General features: G+C 47.9%; 1 protein-coding gene across 1 annotated transcript; it reads right to left on the bottom strand.

The window, feature by feature from the left end:
- Window positions 1-381: 381 nt before the first annotated feature.
- GJC3 (gap junction protein gamma 3) lies at window positions 382-10,599 on the bottom strand. Its single transcript, XM_055562011.1, has 2 exons — window positions 10,542-10,599; window positions 382-5,258 (listed from the first exon to the last, which is right to left on the bottom strand). The coding sequence occupies exon 2, from the start codon at window positions 5,255-5,257 to the stop codon at window positions 4,430-4,432; it is 828 nt and encodes a 275-aa protein (XP_055417986.1). The 5' UTR covers window position 5,258; window positions 10,542-10,599; the 3' UTR covers window positions 382-4,429.
- Window positions 10,600-19,932: the final 9,333 nt, after the last annotated feature.

The following is a 19,932-nucleotide window of genomic DNA, read 5'->3' as shown; positions in this document are numbered from 1 at the left end:
CTGGGCCGACCGGAGAGCCAGCTTTCTGGGAGGCGAGCAGGAAAGGGAGTGTTTAGCCCCCACGACCTAGTAGGGAGCCCTCTGATCACCCTACCACCCTGATTTCTCTTTCTTCCCCAGCACAGGGGACACCAGGAAGAGGAAGCCCAACCTCAGGGCATGGGGCACACTCAGCCAGTGCAGATAGTGGTTCTAATAATTAAGTTAGGGGGAAGAACCTAGGGTTAGATGGTTTCCCCCAGGTTTGAGACTTCCCACCAGTATTTTAGGTGGTTAGATGCAGAGGAAGTCTGTAGGCTGAGGATGTTCTGTGTCAGCTTGTGGGTGATCTGTGAGCCGCTGTTGTCTGAGATGCTAGGAAGGAGCAGCTGCTGGTGCTAGAGCTGTTCCTGACCCTCCCACCTGAGAAGGTCAAGACCAGGGTGTGAAAGCAGTACCTGGGGAGTGGAGCTGAAGCTGTAGCTGTTGTGAGGATGTTGTGAAAGACCAATAGGACCGGGAGAGTGGAAAGAAATCAGGTGTTTTCTATGGGAGTGCTTAAGATTCAGAAGTGTGGGGGGCTTCCCTGGTGGCTCAGTGGTAAAGAATCCGCCTGCCAATGCAGGAGACACGGGTTTGATCCCTGGTCTGGGAAGATCCCACATGCTGCAGAGCCACTAAGTCCACGCGCCACAGCTGTGCTCTAGAGCCGGAGGGCCACAACTGCTGAGCCCCTGCCCTGCAACTACCGAAGCTGGCACTCTAGGGCCTGTGCTCTGTAATAAGAGAAGCCACCACATTGAGAAGCCTGGGCACCACGACTAGAGGGTATTCTCTGTTCTCCACAACTAGAGAAAAGCCCACGCAGCAGCCGAGACCTAGCACAGCCAAAAATGAAATGAATGATTAAAAAAAAAGATTCAGAAGCACAAATGAATTGACTTTTGGTACCCAACTTGAAGACACCATTTTGCTCTCCAAAGGAGTATCCATTGAGGCTTTCAACACACAAGATGCTTGTCTGTCTCAGGGAACTATTTGTTTCTCTTCAATGGAGTTTTGATCTTGTGTTTCTGAGGTGCTCAGTTGTTTATTCTTCCCACTCTATTCCTTTTCTTATGAAAGAAATGTTTCATTCTTCTTGTGTCCCAAAATCAGATACTGCCTTTCCTGTAATATGCTCCATAAGTGGTTACTAACGGTATGATCAGATGATTTGGAAAGGGGGTTCCTGTGGTCACTGTTTTGGGGTTTTGATGGAAGTTCTATACAATGTCTTAAATGTTTAAATTATAAAACTGATAGCTGCATTTTCTTTGTGAATTGGAATACCATACTGAGAAGGAATCTGCGGGCATTCCCTGTGGCCCAGTGGTTAGGACTCTGCACCTGCACTCTGGAGCCCAATTCCATTCCTGGTCCCCGGTGGGGGGAACTAAGATCCTGAGTCCCACAAGCTGCACAGTGCCGCCAAACAGAGGAGAAAAAAAAGAGAGAAGGAATCTGAGTCTTAAATATGAGCCAAGCAAGAAGAGGGGCTCTTATCTGTTACTGATGCAAACATGAGTATCTGTGGTGTGTCTGTGTATCCGTATGTCTGCCTTTGTATTGAACTATATCTCTTTAATGTCTCTGTGTCTTCAATCCTGCCATACTTCTGAAACGAACATCCTTCTTTACTGAAAATATTGAGGCTCCCTAATTTACAATTTTATTCATATGGAATTTCAGGGGATCTTAATTGGCTAAACAATCTTAACAAAGAAGAACAAAGCAGGAAGATTGACACTTCCCAATTTCAAACATTATTACAAAGTTACAGTAATTAAAACGTGGTACTGCCATAAGAATAGACACATAAATCAATGGAATCAAATTGAGAATACAGAAACAATGCCATACATCACCAAGCAATTGATTTTCAACAATGGTGCCAAAAACTATTATATGTAGGGAAAATAAACTTTCCGACAAATAGTGCTGGGACAGCTGGATATCTACATGGAGAAGAATGAAGCTGGACCCTGTCTCATAACATATACAAAAATTAATTCAAAATCAAAGACCTAAATGTAAAGCTAAAACTATAAAACTTTTAGAAGGAAAGATAGATGTAAGCTTCATAGTCATGGACTAGGCAATAGTTTCTTAGCTATAACACCAAAATCATAAGCAACAAAAGAAAAAAATTGATAAACTGGATTTCATCAAAATTAAAAACCTGTGCATCAAAGGATGCTGTCAGTTAAATGAAAGACCACCCACTGAATGGAGAGAATATTTGGAATCATACTTGTGATGAGGATCACACAAGAAGAACTCAACAACAAAATTACAAACAACCCAATTTTTTTTAAATGGGCAAAGGGTTTAAATAAACGTTCCTCCAAAGCAGCTGTACAAATGGCCAATAAGCACATGAAAAGATACTCAACATCATTAGTCATTAGGAAAATGCAAATCAAAACCACAATGAAATATCATTTCACCCACTAGGATGGCTAGAATTTAAAAATCAAACAGGGAAAAAAAATAATACGAAATGTTAGCAAGGATGTGGATAAACTGGAACCCATTTATACATTGCTACTAGGAATGTAAAATAGTAACTGGTACAGCTGCTGTGGAAAAGAGTTAGACAGTCCCTTAACAGGTTAAACAACGTTACCATGTGCCCCAGCACCTTCACTCCCAGGTATTTACCAAAGAGACCCGAAAGTATGTGTCACACAGAAACTCGCACATGAATGTTCATGGCACCATTTTTCATAATAGCTCCAAAGTGGAAACAACCCAAATGTCCACCGCCTAAAAAATGAATACATAAAATGTGGTATAGCCATACAATGAAATAACACTCAGTCATAAAAGGAATGAAGTGCATGATGCTAAGGGAAAGATGCCAGGCACGAAAGACCACATACTGTATGGTTCCATTTGTAGGTAAAGCCCACCCTAAGGAAATCTGGAGAGACAGAACGTAGATTAGTGATTGCTTATGTCTGACGGGTATGGGGATTTGGGGGTAGAAGCTAAGTATTTTCGAGTTTCTTTTTGAGTTGATGAAATGTTCTTAAACTGTTGGTATTATGGATACACAGCTCTGTGACTATACTAAAAGTCATTGAATTGTATACTTCAAATGGGTGGATTATATGGTATGTAACCTACATCTCAATAATGCTATTTAAAAAGGGACACCATCAAGGAGAAATTCAGAATGATGCCAGTTGCTTTTTTCTTGGCTGGGCTCTGGCTCTAACTAAATACCAGATTCTTTATGAAACACTGTGTAGCAGAAAGAAAACATTATTATTTTGATAGCTGTTGCCAGAGTGTCTTTGGGGAACCAGATGTCTTTCCTTCAGAATAAACCTTCCTAATTTACTGGAGGATCCTTTGAGATTCCATTTCCAAACCTGGAAACCGCTCTTTGTTGAGAATTTGAGGGCAAGGAAGAACTGAGAAAGGAGGTGTTTCTGCAAAAAGGTGGAAGGCTAGAAAGCTTTTGGACCGAAATGACTGAGAGACTCAATAGAAAAGCAGCCTGGTACTCGGCATTAGATTACCTACTGAATCATACTGTGATATAAATGTCCCTTACTATTAGCCCTGAATCAGCAGTAATGATTTCTGTGTTATATTGAGGACTATGAATTTAAAAAAGTAGTCATAGTAATCTTCCAAAAGAGTGTAGCCAAGTGTTTGAATACATCAAATCTACATATCAAAGGACCCTGGGTTATATATGCGTGAAAAGCCAGGGTTTCTGAATAAGACCTATGCTGCGGGACTGGGCACATTTTTGGTTACAGGACTTCGAAGGTGGGGGAGCAGAGGACGTGAACAGCTGGAAAGAGGAGGAGACCCATTGAGACAGGAAAGAGGACTGTCCTCAGCAACAGGAATGCCAGCTCGGTGGTCAGGATTTATTGCGCAGGACAGGGAAAGGTGCTGTTTTATGGAGGCTTCTGCTGGCCAGCTCTGGAAACAAGCCTGTGAGAGCTGTGATGCTGGCACTGGGGAATTCTGGTGAGAAGGCACGACAGGCCTCTCCAAGGAAAAGCTTCCGACACCAGGTCTCACCCCCCACCCCACCATGGCTCTTGGATTCGCAGCCACAGCCTTTAATTTGCCATGGAGATACACCCCCACTCACTAGATGTCTGGACCAAGAGCTGATCACAGGGTTTCCTTCACAGGGGAGCCAGGTGTCTTCATAACTCTGCAAAGCTGAGACTTTTTCTAAGTGGAAAGAGACCTAAACGGAAGGGCAGGAGGTAAAATGGGCTGAGTACTCTGGCCCTGATTCATTGGAAGGAACCATCCAGCTGTTGGGTGGTCAGAACACATTTGCTGAGAACCTGCTTTTCTACTTTATAGCTTATGGGGGCATTGTGCTCCCCAGAGGGTGAGGGACCCACCCTGGGGGACCTTCAGGATCCATACATCAGGGGCGGGCAGAAAGAGGGACCTCAGAGCCCCTCTCACCTGCTTCTCTGGGCCGTTCTCTTATTTCCACTACTGGGAAGTTATCCGTGGGTGCCTTGCATCTTTTGGCACTCTCTGAAGTTGGGGAGTAATTAGAAGAGGGGGATTTGTGCCTCCAGATCCTCCACCATCTCCCCAGGCCCAGGAGGACAAGCTCCAAAAGCGTGAACAAGAGACAGAGCCCCGTGACCCCAAACATGGTCTTCAAGAAGATGCTCTTCTCAGAGGGGCGAGAGAGGTAACAGTTCGTACTACCAAGGCAGGGCTCTAGACGACACACAAAGGGGCTGGGCATCCTGAACCCGTACAGGTGGTACTGCCCCCCCAAGGATGCCCCCTCAAGGGCCAGTCGCACGCCGAGCTGTGCCACGTAGGCCCAGAGCAGCCTGGAGCTGCCAGCCCCTGAGGCCTCTCCGCCCTTCTCCCCTTGGCTCAGCGTCTCTTCTTCCGTCTTCACCTTTTCCGATGCCTCCCAGTGCCAGATGACGTGATACAGAATGAAACCCATGTAGAGGGCGCTGGGCACAGCCACCAGCGTGACCTGGAAGGCCCAGAAGCGCAGGGGGGAGAGGGGGTGGAAGGCATCGTAGCACACGGCCTTGCAGCCCGCCTGCTGGGTGTGACACACGAACTCGCTCTGCTCCTCGCCGCCGCCGAAGACCCCCGTCCCGCCGGCGGCCAGCAGCACCAAGCGCAGCCCCAGGAGCGCGGGAAGCAGGAGGCGGCCCACGGGGGTGGGGTGCCGGCTCTCCTCCGCGGCCACCCGCCTCAGGAAGCTGCCGCACATCCTGTTAGGAAGCAGAGGACAGCGGTGAGCATCGTGCGCTGCGCGCCGGGCCCCAGGAGAAGCGCCTGGCCCGCTCTTCACTCCCGATCCAAGGATGGGTAGGGCAGGCTTGCTTGCTCCTCCCGGAGAACCTGGTTGATCAGATACCACGACCTGACTGCACCTCTTTGTAATTATGGAGTCATCTCTCTAAAATACTAATTGTGAGGAAGTGTGGCTGTGGCTTTCTTTTCTTGCCCCTTTCAGTGCTGCTGGGAATTCCGGTGAGAAGGCATGACAGGACTCTCCAAGGAAAAGCTTCGGAGGCCAGTACCCTCCCCCCCCACCACCACCACCCACCACGGCTCTTGGATTTGCAACCACAGCCTTTAATTTGCCGTGGAGATAAGCCCCCACTCACTGGATGTCTGGACCAAGAGCTGATCACAGGGTTTCATTCACAGGGGAGCCAGGTATCCATAACTCTGCAGAAGCTGAGACTTTCTAAGTGGGAAAAGACCTAAATGAAGGGCTGGAAGGGAGAGAGCAGAGACAGGCTCTGCTCTTGACCTGCAGGGAAAGCAGAGCCTCTTTGTCTCTCTCTTTCCCTCCTTTCCTCTCTCGCTTCCCAAAGGCTGAATAGTCAGAGTCCTCTGAAAACCGCTGCCTCCCCAGGCCCGGGTCCTCACAGGCTGCCCGTCTGGCCTCTGCTCCCCTCACAGTGGGGAGACCGAGAAGAGGTTAGGTCAGGGGGGTCAGTGGGGGTCCAGTGAACAGAGCGAGTGTTGAGGCTTGTCTGGTCTGATGTTCCAAGCAGCTTAGGAAAGAACACTTGGAAGAAGACCCAGCAGAATCTACTAGTTAAATGTCACGGGGTTTGGGCCAAAGCCAGAGCTGACTGGACAAAATTCGAAAACTCGACCCCGCTTTGTCATTGCTCTTTGGGCTTGTATCTCCCTCGTGGTGAGACGTGACTGGAGCCAAGGACAGGCTGCAGAACTCCTTCAGTTCTCGGGATGGAATGCATCACACCGTGAGGCCAATTTGCCACCTTTCATCTCCTCTCAGCAGCCCTCAACATCCAACTGTTCTTCTAACTCTCCTCCATCAGCCCGAACGCTCACACACCTGGTTCCCCTGACTCACAGAAGAGAAAATAGACACTATAATGTGAAACCCTGCAGCTACTTCTTTTATCTTCACAGTCACATCCTGATGTAGCATCTTCGAGAAACAAGTGTCTTTCCACTTGTCCAAGGCAACCCTCCCTTTCAAATCTATGTCCCTGGAGCACTCCTTCCAGCTTCTTTGAGGATTTGACCCCCAAATTACCTTTCCTGTAATTCTGACCATCCTTGTTTCCTCTCTGACTTTGAACTGGCTTCAGTTTCTTCCAGTTAAGTCTAATATTAGTAACCTGAATTTCTAAGTTAATATGGCAGCAAGTGCAACATGCCTAATTGCTCTCTTATCAGCTATTATAATACCCAGGGAGATGCACAAAACAATCTTAAATGATTATTAGTGTTATAAACTATAGATAAGAACAGGCCGTATGCCAGAACTTAGGGAGAATGGCCACTTCTGTGCAATCAAAAGAAATTTTGAGATGCCTCCAAGAGACAGTTCTGAGGGCTTCAATTGACCAAAGAATTATGTCACCATCCACCAACTGTGCGAAGCCATATTTTGAGCCACTCAGAATACGAGTTTGAACCTCTGCCTGCCCCCTCAGTCCCTCTCTTCCTTCCTTGTCACAGACTGTGAAAACTCCAAGCATATCAGGCTGCTGAAAATTCTTTTCGGTAAAATTGGGTTAAAATTTTAAAAGAAATTTATTCCAGTCTCTAGAAAGATGCAAAACTGGTCCCATGACTAAAGATGGCAGATTGAAGATAAAAGGTTATCCCCTCTCATCCCTAACACTCCTCGAAAATGAGAGTAAATGGATCTTTATGAGTGCACCCACTACAAAGAGAGTAGAAGAGCATCAGATTGATCCCTGAAGGCAATAGAAAAGGTTCTGGAGAAAACTCAGTCAGCATGCTAGAAAGCACACTGGATAATTCTTTCAGAATTCAAAGGAAGAAGATGAATAAAAATAATAAAAGGTAAATAGATATGGATAAAAAGTAACAGTTAGAACTGGACATGGAACAACAGACTGGTTCCAAATAGGAAAAGGAGTACGTCAAGGCTGTATATTGTCACCCTGCTTATTTAACTTCTATGCAGAGTACATCATGAGAAACGCTGGGCTGGAGGAAGCACAAGCTGGAATCAAGATTGCCGGGAGAAATATCAATAACCTCAGATATGCAGATGACACCACCCTTATGGCAGAAAGTGAAGAGGAACTAAAAAGCCTCTTGATGAAAGTGAAAGAGGAGAGTGAAAAAGTTGGCTTAAAGCTCAACATTCAGAAAACGAAGATCATGGCATCCGGTGCCATCACTTCATGGCAGATAGATGGGGAAACAGTGGAAATAGTGGCTGACTTTATTTTTTTGGGCTCCAAAATCACTGCAGATGGTGACTGCAGCCATGAAATTAAAAGATGCTTACTCCTTGGAAGGAAAGTTATGACCAACCTAGATAGCATATTAAAAAGCAGAGACATTACTTTGCCAACAAAGGTCTGTCTAGTCAAGGCTATGGTTTTTCCAGTGGTCGTGTATGGATGTGAAAGTTGGACTGTAAAAAAAGCTGAGCGCCGAAGAATTGATGCTTTTGAACTGTGGTGTTGGAGAAGACTGTTGAGAGTCCCTTGGACTGCAAGGAGATCCAACCAGTCCATCCTAAAGGAGATCAGTCCTGGGTGTTCATTGGAAGGACTGATGTTGAAGCTGAAACTCCAATACTTTGGCCACTTGATGCGAAGAGCTGACTCATTGGAAAAGACCCTGATTCTGGGAAAGACTGAGGGCAGGAGGAGAAGGGGACGACAGAGGATGAGATGGTTGGATGGCATCATCGACTCAATGGACATGGGTTTGGGTGGACTCCGGGAATTGGTGATGGACAGGGAGGTCTGGTATGCTGCAGTTCATGGGGTTGCAAAGAGTTGGACATGACTGAGCAACTGAACTGAAAATCTGTTTATAATTTGGAAATCAAAACAACAATAAAGTCGCTAGATGTATTAGATGGGAAAGCTTAGTGAAAGCTTTCCTTAGAAAGGAGTGATTTCTCCATAGATGTTTCAGTTTTGTTTGGTGACTGAGCTCCACAGCGAACCAAAAGAGAGGTCAAGTTTCATGTCTGGTCCTGGGTTTCTCAGCCTCAGCACTGTTGACATTTGGGGCCTGTGTCTTTAGCGTGAGGCCTGTCAGAGGAGAGCTGGCCCCTGAGCTGTAAGACCTTTAGCAGCGCCCCTGGCCTCTGTCCACTAGATGTCAGCAGTGCACACACCCCGCCCCACAACGGTCTCCAGTCAATGCTAAGTGTCCCCTGGGGCGCAAATCACTCCAGGCTGAGAACCACTGCTTTCCGTAGCACTGATCCATCACCTGCCCACCCTTGGCTTCAGTTACCAGCTCGTAAAGCAAGACATCTGTACCAGAGCATCTCCAAGGGCTTTTGCAGGGCAGATCATCCGCCCATTTCCAGGTCGGTCGTACACCCTCCCGTGACGATGCCTCCAGCCCCCGCCACTGCTGAGTTCAAAGGGTCCCAGCACTTGTTGTGCTGGTGGGCAGCACTGAGCTCTGAGGGTTTCTGCCTCAGCTCTCCTGTCAAGTCACCAGAGTAAATGCTAATTTAGTAAACTTTCACCCTCATCTCATTTCAAAGTGCAGCTCCAAACACACATCTCCCCAGCAGACCTGGGATTTAACAGAGAGCGGAGAAGGCAATGGCACCCCACTCCAGTACTCTTGCCTGGAAAATCCCATGGACGGGGAAGCCTGGTGGGCTGCAGTCCATGGGGTCACGAAGAGTCAGACACAACTGAGCGACTTCACTTTGACTTTTCACTTTCATGCATTGGAGAAGGAAATGGCAACCCACTCCAGTGTTCTTGCCTGGAGAATCCCAGGGACGGGGGAGCCTGGTGGGCTGCCGTCTATGGGGTCGCACAGAGTCGGACACAACTAAAGTGACTTAGCAGTAGCAGCAGCAGCCCCGGCATGTTCCAAGTGTCAGGAGTTTGAGTGGTTTCCAGAAGCCCTATCTCTGTTCTTCTCTCTTGCCCATGCCCACCCCAGACCTGTAGCCAGACACCCAGATGTTCTCTGGGAGGCTCTCAGAACTGAGCTGAGGTCTCCAGGTTTCCCCACAGAGAGAGAGAACAGGAAAAAGCAGGACAAGAGGACTTGCTTGAGAACCCCTGGTTTGGAGCACCCTTCCATGTCCTTTACGCCACGGCTGTTACCACCAGCACAGGGCTTATTCCACACACATTCCAGGGCCTAGAGGGTGTAGGCAGTAAATATCCTGCCCCATCTTCCTAAGTCTGCAGACCAGGGGAAGTTTCTGATAAACTAGAGCCCAAATATAGCCACCCCTCCTCCCCTGCTTTCCTGGGACCCCCTGCTTTCCCCATCTATTCCAGCCATCCCCTGCTCACCCCTCTTGTTCTCTGAGACTCTCTCCTCCCAGAAACATATCTTTGCCCACAGTGGGTCAGAGACCCCAGGCCAAACTATGGGACCCAGAATGCTGAGAGCTCAGCATTGTTGAGAAAGCTCGAGAGACTTCTCTGTTTCTGGAAGGGGAGAAATAGTTGGCAAATCAATTTATTCAAGAAGGGGTTGGCAGGACCTGAACCCTGCCAAGATATTAGAAGCAGTTCCTATGAGTTCAAGAGTTAGGAGAATGAGGAAAGCCCAGAGTTTGAGGAGATTTTCAAATATATAAACATATTTTTAAATTCCATCATGATTTTGCTAAGAATTTTTCTGAGCATGTCTTTTTTGGCGGGGAGAAAAATTCCAGGATTCCACAGGTGGCAGAAGCCACCTCGGGAGAGAGTTAAGACTTGACATGGCCATGAAGGAAGGATGTCCACTGAGGCCAGTGCTGGGCCCAGCCCCCTGCCACCAGCTCACCCCACCTGGCCTTGAAAACATTCTAGATCTTCTGCTAAAGGGTGGTTAAGGGTACAGCGGCCCTGGCATCACCAGGTGTGCAGAACCTCAGGCCACATCCCAGGTTTAGCGAGTCAAGTCTGAATGTTAATGTTACCCCATCTTGGGCGGTGGGCGTGAGCATTAGAATTGCAACTGAGCAGCCCAGAGCCCGGGGTGGCCCCCTCCGCTACCCCAGGCCCTGGGCCAGCCCAGTCTTGTGCTGCCCCAGCACTCACCTGGCAGCTTCGAGCCAAAGCACCCGCAGCAGAGAAAAGAGGCAGACAGAAGAGTCCTCAGGCCGAGCCTGCAGGGTCCTCGCTGTCCCCCAGGCCTTGCCTCCCTCCACCACCCACTCCTTCCCCCACCCCTTGTCATTCCTGGCAGCCTTATGCAGGGTCAAAGAAATGCAGCCAGAGGGGCAGGCAGCCCAGCTGCTAAAGAATGGACTCCGGAGAACAACCCTCTGTTGTCGAGGGTCAGGGGTACATCGTCTACGTGAACTGAAATGGGGAGATCATCCGAAAGGAGGCAGAGGCTTTGGCGTCTTTTCAGTGTGGGGGCTGGCAGGCAACAACAGAGAGCATTCCCTACGGTTTTCTTGGCTGGGAGAAATAGTGCGGGCCTCCCCCATAGCCCAATGGGCGTCTGCCTGCTCCTCGTCCTCTCAGCAGCTCAGGGAGCCCAAACCCTGGGAGAATTCCAACACTTGAGTTCCAGATACCGCCCCTGTGGAGATGCGGGGCATCGTGCCACTATTTTCTAGCATTTAATATTATTACGGAGAACTTCAAGTCCAGCTTGGTAGTCTTCACCTTTTAAGCCATTTGATCTTTTTACAGTTTGCCAGATGAATTTTTTTCTTTTTTTTTTGGGGGGGGGGGGTGGTGCGGTGCCCACACTGCATGGTTTTTGGGATCTCAGTTCCCCGACCAGGGATTGAACCCCCTGCAGTGAGAGCATGGCGCCCTAACCACTGGACAGCCAGAGAATTCTCAAATGAATGTTTTACTTTGGAAGCCTGTTCACTCCTCCAGGGGATACTATTCAGCAGGACTTCAGGAACCTCTCACTGGCTCTCTTCTGTTCACATCTGGTCCACAGGAAATACTGATGCATCTCTAGGCCAAAAAACCCTGGGCACATAGGCCGTATCCAACACAACCACACCGCCTTCCGTTCATCTGCTGGATATCCTATCTCTTGCCTCTCTGATTTATCAGTCCGGGGCCCACCCATTGGACTCTCTCTGGGCATGAGATGCAGGCAGAAGGCAGCATCCTCTTCCAGCCCTTTCCATTGGGAAGAACTAAAAGCACATCTCTTTCCCAAGTAGCTTCCCTCCAGGGTCTTCCCTGGTGACCCAGTGGTTAAGACTCCGTGCTTCTACTGCAGGGGGTGCAGGTTCAGTCCCTGGCTGGGGAACTACTAAGATCCCACATGCCTCGCAGCATGACCAAAATAAAAATTCAAACTGAAGATAACAACAACACCAAAAAAAAAAGCAAAGCAGGTTCTCTCCAGAGTTAGCCCTCTTTGCCTTTAATTTCCAACAATTCAGCCAAACTTAGATGTGGGCATAGAGTTTGAGTGTCATAATTGCTGTTCATTTGGTTTTCCTTTGAAATACTGCATCTCAGACTAGCAACCACTTTAGAATGTCCTACGTATTGTATTTTCCAAAACATTGCATCTTGAAATTCCAGTCCGAATTTCCAATATCTTCTTACACCAACATTTATTCAGTGCATATAAGTGATGGATAGAAGTGCTAAATGGTTACGAACTCATACTTCATAACAACCTTATGAAGTACATACTATTACTACCCTCTTATAGGGGAGAGAAATAAAGAACTGAGAAGTTGAGTAACTTATAAAAGGTCAACCAACTAGTGAATGGAGAAGCCGGGATTTGGATAAGCAATCTGGCTGTAGATAGCAAACCCCTAAACTCTACTATGCTGCTAGCCTGCTCATATTTCAAATTACCAGCCTTTAAAGACCTATTAATGGTAAATCCACTATAATTTCATACCCTCATGAAAATAAAAACCCTCTGCTTACATTTTCCACATCTTAATGACTAATTCTGCCATCCGCCCTGGATCCCAACCAAAACCTTTGATGTCATCACTGACAGCTTCTCCTTCATTGAGCACATCTTATCAGTCTACCGGTTGTGGAGATTCTGTCCCTTGAATTAAGAAGACGCCTTAGTTCAAGACCGAATTACTGAAACGGCTTCTGTTTCTAGATTTGTCTACCCCTAATCCATTCTCAGCATTGCAGACAGAATATTTAACTCAATTCTTATTTAAATTTAACAACATCTTTACCAGTTTCTTTGCTCTGGTTGCTTCTTGAATGTCATAACTTCCTTCTGGATTAAATCTTACTCTCCTTTTCCGTGTGTGTGTGTTCATCTTAACTATTTTGTGTTCAGTTCAATCATGTGAAATATATTCACATTTTGGTTCAGTGGATTTCCAAGACTCTTTCATCTCGCAAAACTGGAATTCTGTCCCCATTTCACCCTCCTGACACCATTCCATTTTCTATTCCTATGAATTTGACTACTTTAGACTCTTCACATCAGTAGAATCATACAGCATTTGTGACTGGCTTATTTTCAGTTCAGTCACTCAGTCACATCCGACTCTTTGCGACCCCATAAACTGCAGCACACCAGGCCTCTCTGTCCATCACCAACTCCCAGAGTCCACCCAAACCCATGTCCATTGAGTTGGTGATGCCATCCAACCATCTCATCCTCTGTCGTCCACTTCTCCTTCTGCTCTCAATCTTTCCCAGCATCAGGGTCTTTTCAAATGAGTCAGCTCTTCGTATCAGGTGGCCAAAGTATTGGAGTTTCAGCTTCAACATCAATCCTTCCAATGAACACTCAGGACTGATCTCCTTTAGGATGGACTGGTTGGATCTCCTTGCAGTCAAAGGGACTCTCAAGATTCTTATCCAACACCACAGTTCAAAAGCATCAATTCTTTGGTGCTCAGCATTCTTTATAGTCCAACTCTCTGTCTTCAAGGTTCATTTATGTTGTAACATCTATCAGAACTTCAGTCCTTTCTAAGGTTGAATAGTATTCCACTGCATGTATGTATGTGCAACATTTTGTTTATCCATTCATCCATTGATGAATTGTTAGGTTGTTTCCACCTCTTGGTTATTGTGAGTAATGCTGCTATGAACATGCTGCTGCTGCTGCTAAGTCACTTCAGTCGTGTTCGACTCTGTGCAACCCCATAGATGGCAGCCCACCAGGCTCCACCATCCCTGGGATTCTCCAGGCAAGAACACTGGAGTGGGTTGCCATTTTCTTCTCCAATGCATGAAAGTGAAGTCGCTCAGTCGTGTCTGACTCTTGGTGGCCCCATGGACTGCAGCCTAACAGGCTCCTCCATCCACGGGATTTTCCAGGCATGAGTACTGGAGTGGGGTGCCATTGCCTTCTCCAGCTATGAACATAGGTGTGCTAAATTTTTTTCTTCTTGAAGTACAACCTTTGGTAGTTCTACCAGGGAACTGTTTAGGGTTAAACTCTTTGTTTTCTTCCTTTTTTTATTGACGTATAGTTGCTGTACATTATTATATGTTTCAGGTGTATAACATAGGGGCCATGAAGCCAGGAATTCAAGAGTTCCCTCCTTTTCCAGACTTTATAGACTGACTTTGGTAAGTCTATAGATTTACTTTATAGACTTCACCTGTGGCGAGAGCATGGCAGAGTATGCTGTGACCCCATGTTGCATACAGGCCAGGAGGAGAAAAATCGGAGTATGTTTTGTAAGATTCTTATACTGTGTGTGATGGTCTGATATCCCTTGCAGGTAAACTGCAATAAGATGAAAATGTAAAATGTACAGTATTATACAGTCAAGAAAGGATTGTAGCTAATGGGCAACCAAGGAGACAAAGTAGAATTATAAACATATCATCAGTTCATCCAAAAGAAGGCAGAAGAGGAAAGAAAGGGAACAAATAAAGCATATGAGACAAATAGCAACATGGGAAGTTTGAATTTAACCATGTGAATAACCACATGAGGTGTAAATGGTTAAGCCACTTCAATTTACAGGCAGAGAGACAGACAGAGTAAAGCAAGAGCTACTCATAGGCTAAGTACAAATAACCCATGTTTTAACTTTCTTTCTCTATTTGTGGCCGTGCTGGGTCTTCGTTGCTGTGCAGGCTTTTCTCCAGCTGCAGTGAGTGGGGCTGCTCTCGAGTTGCGGAGCTCGGGTCTCTCACTGCAGTGGCTTCTCTTGTGGTGGTGCACAGGCTGTGCTGCTCCGCAGCATGTGAGAACGTCCTGGATCAGGGATCGAACCCGGGTCTCCTGCATTGGCAGGCAGATTCTTTACCTCTGAGCCACGAGGGAAGTCCTTAACCCACTTTTTAATTTCACATGTGGACCAGAAGTAAAAGGACGGAAACATATGCTATGCTGACACAAAGCAAAAGAAATCCTGAGGGGCATTATTAATATCAATTAATATTAATGATAATAGCAAAAATATTACCAGGGATAAACAGGTCATTCCATTATTATAAAGGGACCAATTCATCAAACTTTGAACATTTACACTCCTAATAACAGAGTTAGGTGACTAGCAAGGAAACCAAGGTCCAGACAGTTTGAATCACTTATGAAGGTCACTCAGGCAGCGAGTGGAAGAGGCAGGGTGGGAACCAAGGGTGGCTCCAGAGTCTGACGTCCCCCTCCGCTAAGCTGCGTTTCAAGAAGGAGCCACTGCATCAGGGGCCTTCAGCTCGTCTCTGCTGATGGCATGCGGTCACCTCCTTGGAAAATCAGAACTGGAAGCCCACCTTTCGGGGCCTCGCAGATGGTCCAGACCCAGTGACCAAAGTCCTTGTCTAACTGAAGAGGGGGTGGAAGGTGGGGAGAAACACAGGACTCGGGGAACAGGCACACTTTTCAAAGTCGCCTGGATTTCTCCCGATTCCTCAATGGCTCCATTTATAAATGTCCACAGTGCCCCGGGCAGTGTGGGTATCAGGGGAGGAGGTTAAGGTTGGTGCTGGAGGTTGGGGGAGGGGGCTTCTGCCCAATTCTTTCTAAGCTTCTGACAGGACCCTAAAGCACTGAGACAAACTTCTCTTTCACAGTAAGTTCTGAGGATTGGTGCCAGGAAGGGAGCCCCCAGGGGTGCCGAGAAGTCATCCCACTTCTTTATTCCACCACACAAGGCCTTCTTTGTCTCCCTCCTCCCACCAGATGAGACCGGCCTCCTCCCACAGCTGTATGCTGACGAAACGTGCCAAGCCCTGGAGCAGCAGCGTGCCCGGGGTGCAGGGGTCACCCAAGGGTGGGGGCAGAAGGAGGCCTGGCCTCTCCCTCCCTCTCTCCACAGCTGGATGGATCTGTCTGTGTGGGGGAACAGTGAGAGACCACCAGGAACGAGGGTGGGGGAGGAGTCAGGAGAAGGAAAGAATCGCATTGCAAGGCACTGGGCCTGGGAGACCACGTGACCTAGAGAGAAGGCAGATACGCTGGTCCTGGGAAGGTGTATATGACCTCTGGGACATAGAAGGTACCACACAGGTAAGAGATGGAGTTCCCAGGGTGATGAGGATGAAGGGAGATCCCAGGTGTGGAGAGCAACCTGTCAAACCCAAGATTCCTGAATGTCTTGTGATGAGATTCAAATGACTGGTGAGGCAGTTGAATAAGAACATAGAAAAGTAATAACCATCAGCTCCATTAAAAATAAAAAGTTGTGTGAGAAAGTAAAATGATTATAGCTCACTACACAGCAGAGCTGTGAATGTATTACGGTCATAATAATGAAAATAATGAAGATCTAGCCTAAGTTCTCATATAAGGTATTTTATTGGGAAGATGGATGATGGGAAATGGACGTCTGTGGTGAAGGCTAGGAAAGGATGAAGGAAAATCATCATTTTCCAGGATGTTGACTTAATAATGAAATGTCAAGAAAGCATTGAGAGACAAGGAGGTAAATGTCTTCAAAGTAACCAGCTGGAAGATACAAAAAATCACTGTGTGAAAAATAAGGGGAAAATATTCTTAAAAACCATATGACTTTGCATAAATCAAACATTGAAAAAAAATACTTATGGTCTTAAGCAAAGAATTTTGACTTAAAAATGATTAACGGGAAAAGGGAAGAATTGCAAAAAGATTATGTACTTGGAAGTAACAGTGTGGAAGTTTATTTAAAACAAAAAATGTGCAGGAATTCCCCAGCGGTCCAGTGATTAGAAGCCCGTGCTCTCCCTGCCGTGGGCACAGGTTCAATCCCCGGTCGGAGAACTAAGATCCCACATGTTAGGGACAACAAAGCCCACACACAGCTACCGAGCCCCTGTGCCACAACTGGAGAGTCCGTGCACCCCAACGAAAGATCTCGGGTGCCAGGAATAAGACCCGACTCAGCCGAATAAATAAATATTTTTAAAAAAGAAGAAGAAGAAGGCCTACATCTGGATTTGGTCCTTGTCCTGAGCTCCCCAGGGAAACACTGGCCTGGATAAATGCCACGGTCCTGTAGGTCTGTCTCATAGCGGTGTTTATTCTCACCCCGTACTCGATAGACAATACATGGAAATGCCATCCTTAATCATTAGTCATGGGGGTTTCCTGGTGGTCCAGTGGTAAGACTCCGTGCTCCCAACGCAGGGGGCCTGAGTTCAACCTCCAGTTCGGGATCTAGATCCCACATGCCACAACTAAGAGTTTGCATACAGAGACTAAAGATCCCGCGTGCTGCATGCAGGCCCAATGCAGCCAAATAAATAAAGAAATTTTTTTAATTTATTTATTTTAATTGGAGGCTACTTACTTTACAATATTGTAGTGGTTTTGCCATACATTGAAACATGTATATTATCATATGTGAAACAGACTGCCAGTCCAGGTTCATTGCATGAGACAGGGTGCTCAGGGCTGGTGCACTGAGAAATGTTTAAATAATAATAATTAGTCATGGAAGAGGAACCAAGTAACTCAGAAGGAAATAACACAGCGAATGATATTTCAAAGCAATATTTGTTCTGACCTTTGAACAAAGTATAACATGACAGGAGGAAATTTTTAGATCAGTGAGAAGATCCAGGGCCCCCGTGAACAGGCCAGGGCTGAGGCCAATTGGAATGTGAGACCCCCGCCACCTATACGACAGGAGACGCGGGCCGGGGTGGGCAAGGGGAGGAAACCTCAGAAGACCTGAGTCTTGGCCAGGGGTGGGGACAAGGAAAGGGCACACAGCCACTCAGACAGCCAGAGAAGCTTCCTGGAGGGGTTTGGATTTCAGGGAAAGCCTAAGACAGCTTGCCAAGATGAGGCAAAAGATTGTTCCTGACCAGCCAACTGTGAGACAGCCGAGATATGAGGGCAGCAAGATGCTGACAAAGGAAGCAACCCGAGGGCGGGGCGTGGGCATCAGCAGTGACTGGGCACTGCAGGGAAGAAGGAGGGGTCCAGAGAGCCAAGTGTGGTCCTGCCACGGCCACCTCCTATCCACCCAGCAAAGACCCACCAGTGGATTCTCCAGCAGGTGGGACCATCTTCAAGTGCAGTTGAGGATGCCCCACCCCAGGAGGGGCTCGTTGCCACAAATTACCTCCTTCTCAATAGTTCCTCAGCCATTTTAGAAGAGCATGTTGCTCTGTATTTGAGGGACCCCACTGCAGACAGCCCATCAACTCCCAGGAGTGCATGGAAAAACCTGCATTTGCATGTGATGGGCTTTCTCTGTATCCTATGTTTTATTTTATGCATTAAACATTATCTTGCGAATTCTCTGGCGGTCCAGTGGTTAGGGCTCTGCGCTCTCGCTGCTGAGAACTCAGGTTCAATCCCTGGTTGGGGAATTAAGATCTGCCTGGAGCAGCCAAAAAAAAACTTACCTTGAAGGAAAATTTTTAATTTATTTTATCAGTCAGTAGAGTCGCTCAGTCATGTCCGACTCTTTGCGACCCCATGGACTGCAGCACACCAAGCTTCCCTGTCCATCACCAACTCCCAGAGTTTGCTCAAACTCATGTCCATCAAGTGGTGATACCATCCAACCATGTCATCCCCTGTCGTCCCCTTCTCCTCCTGCCTTCAATCTTTCCCAGCATCAGGGTCTTTTCGCATCAGGTGGCCAAAGTATTGGAGTTTCAGCTTTAGCATCATAAAATTTCTTTTATAAATAAACAAAATTTTAACATTAAAAAAATAATAATTATCTTGAGAATAAGTAGCAAGGGAGTAGATCGCTGTGCTGTGCTGTGCTTCGTCACTCAGTCATGTCCGACTCATGTCTCAGAACTGTAGCCCACCAGGCTCCTCTGTCCACGGGGACAGGACTAGGCAAGAATACTGGAGTGGGTTGCCATGCCCTCCTCCAGGGGAATCTTCCCAACCCAGGGATCAACCCAGGTCTCCCGCGTTGTGTGTGGATTCTTTACCGTCTGAGCCACCAGGAAAGCCTGAGTAGATGGCATAAAAGGCTAAGAACTGCTGACCGAGAGGGATGGGTGTGCAGAGAATACAGACTGGGACTGAAAAGACACGATCAAGGAATGTGCCTCGTTCCTTGGACACTGGGCGCCCATAGAATTGTGGCCCCAAAACTCTGACTCAAGCCTCCCTTTTGCATTTACCATCTTACCACCCAACTGCTCGATCCATTTCCACCAAGTCGGCCTCAGTGCCCCTCAAGTAGGTCTGGTGCCATCTCTTTTTGTCTTTGCTTGCGGATCCATTATCTGTTTTTCTAAATGTTCATCGATTGTCTTCTTGCTGCCAGGCACTGCACCATGCAACTGGTCCTGGGTACACCTCTGCTGCCACCAGACACCACAGGGGAAGCTGGATGCCCCCAGGGCTACTGCTGCCCCACTGCCTCCAGGAGCCACCAACACCCCCAGGACGGGTCGTCTGCTGCGGCTGCTTCTCTGCTTCACTGACCCCTGAGTCGGTGTCCAGGGAGAGAGCAGCTGCTCCCCTGAGCCCAGGCCACGTGCGCCTGTTCTGCTGCTGGGGGCGCTGCACAAGGGGCCTCTGGCTGTGCCTGCTTCCTTGATGGAAATGCTGGACCAGGAGGCAGAGCTCTGGCAGAGCAGCGGGGGTGGGTGGAGTGGGGAGGGGGTCGCACCCGGGCTGGGGTCTACCCAGGCCCAGGCTTTGCCAGTGGGGAAGGGGGAAGCGTGGCTTGACAATACCCAGCTCCCCCTATGAACCCTGGGGTGGGGATGTCAGAGTGGCTGGAAGGGTGACACACGCCCCAGACATCTGCCACTTGCCACACACACACCCAGCCCACTGGCATTCTTCCACACTGGGGTACCCAAACCCTGGTCCCCAGATCAGCCGTCTCAGCTCTCGTGTTCAGATGGTCTGCAGTCTCGCTGAGCACAGACCCCCCCCACAGCCTGGCCTGTGCACCCTCTTCTCTCACTCGTAGCCCTTTCTGACACCTCTCATTGGCCTGTGGATTCCCGCCCCTCCCTGGCCCCACCCCTGACCAGGCTCAAAGCCCAGCCATTCCCGTAGCTACACCTGGCTCTATTCTCCACATTGTCTGCTGCCTGCTCCAGGACCGGGGGAAGTCCAGAACCTTCCAGCTGGACGGTGAGC

Source organism: Bubalus kerabau, chromosome 23, assembly GCF_029407905.1.
Source record: "Bubalus kerabau isolate K-KA32 ecotype Philippines breed swamp buffalo chromosome 23, PCC_UOA_SB_1v2, whole genome shotgun sequence".
NCBI classification, from domain to species: domain Eukaryota; kingdom Metazoa; phylum Chordata; class Mammalia; order Artiodactyla; family Bovidae; genus Bubalus; species Bubalus kerabau.
Note: the sequence above shows the minus strand (reverse complement) of the source record. Positions and strands in the feature narration are given on the sequence as shown.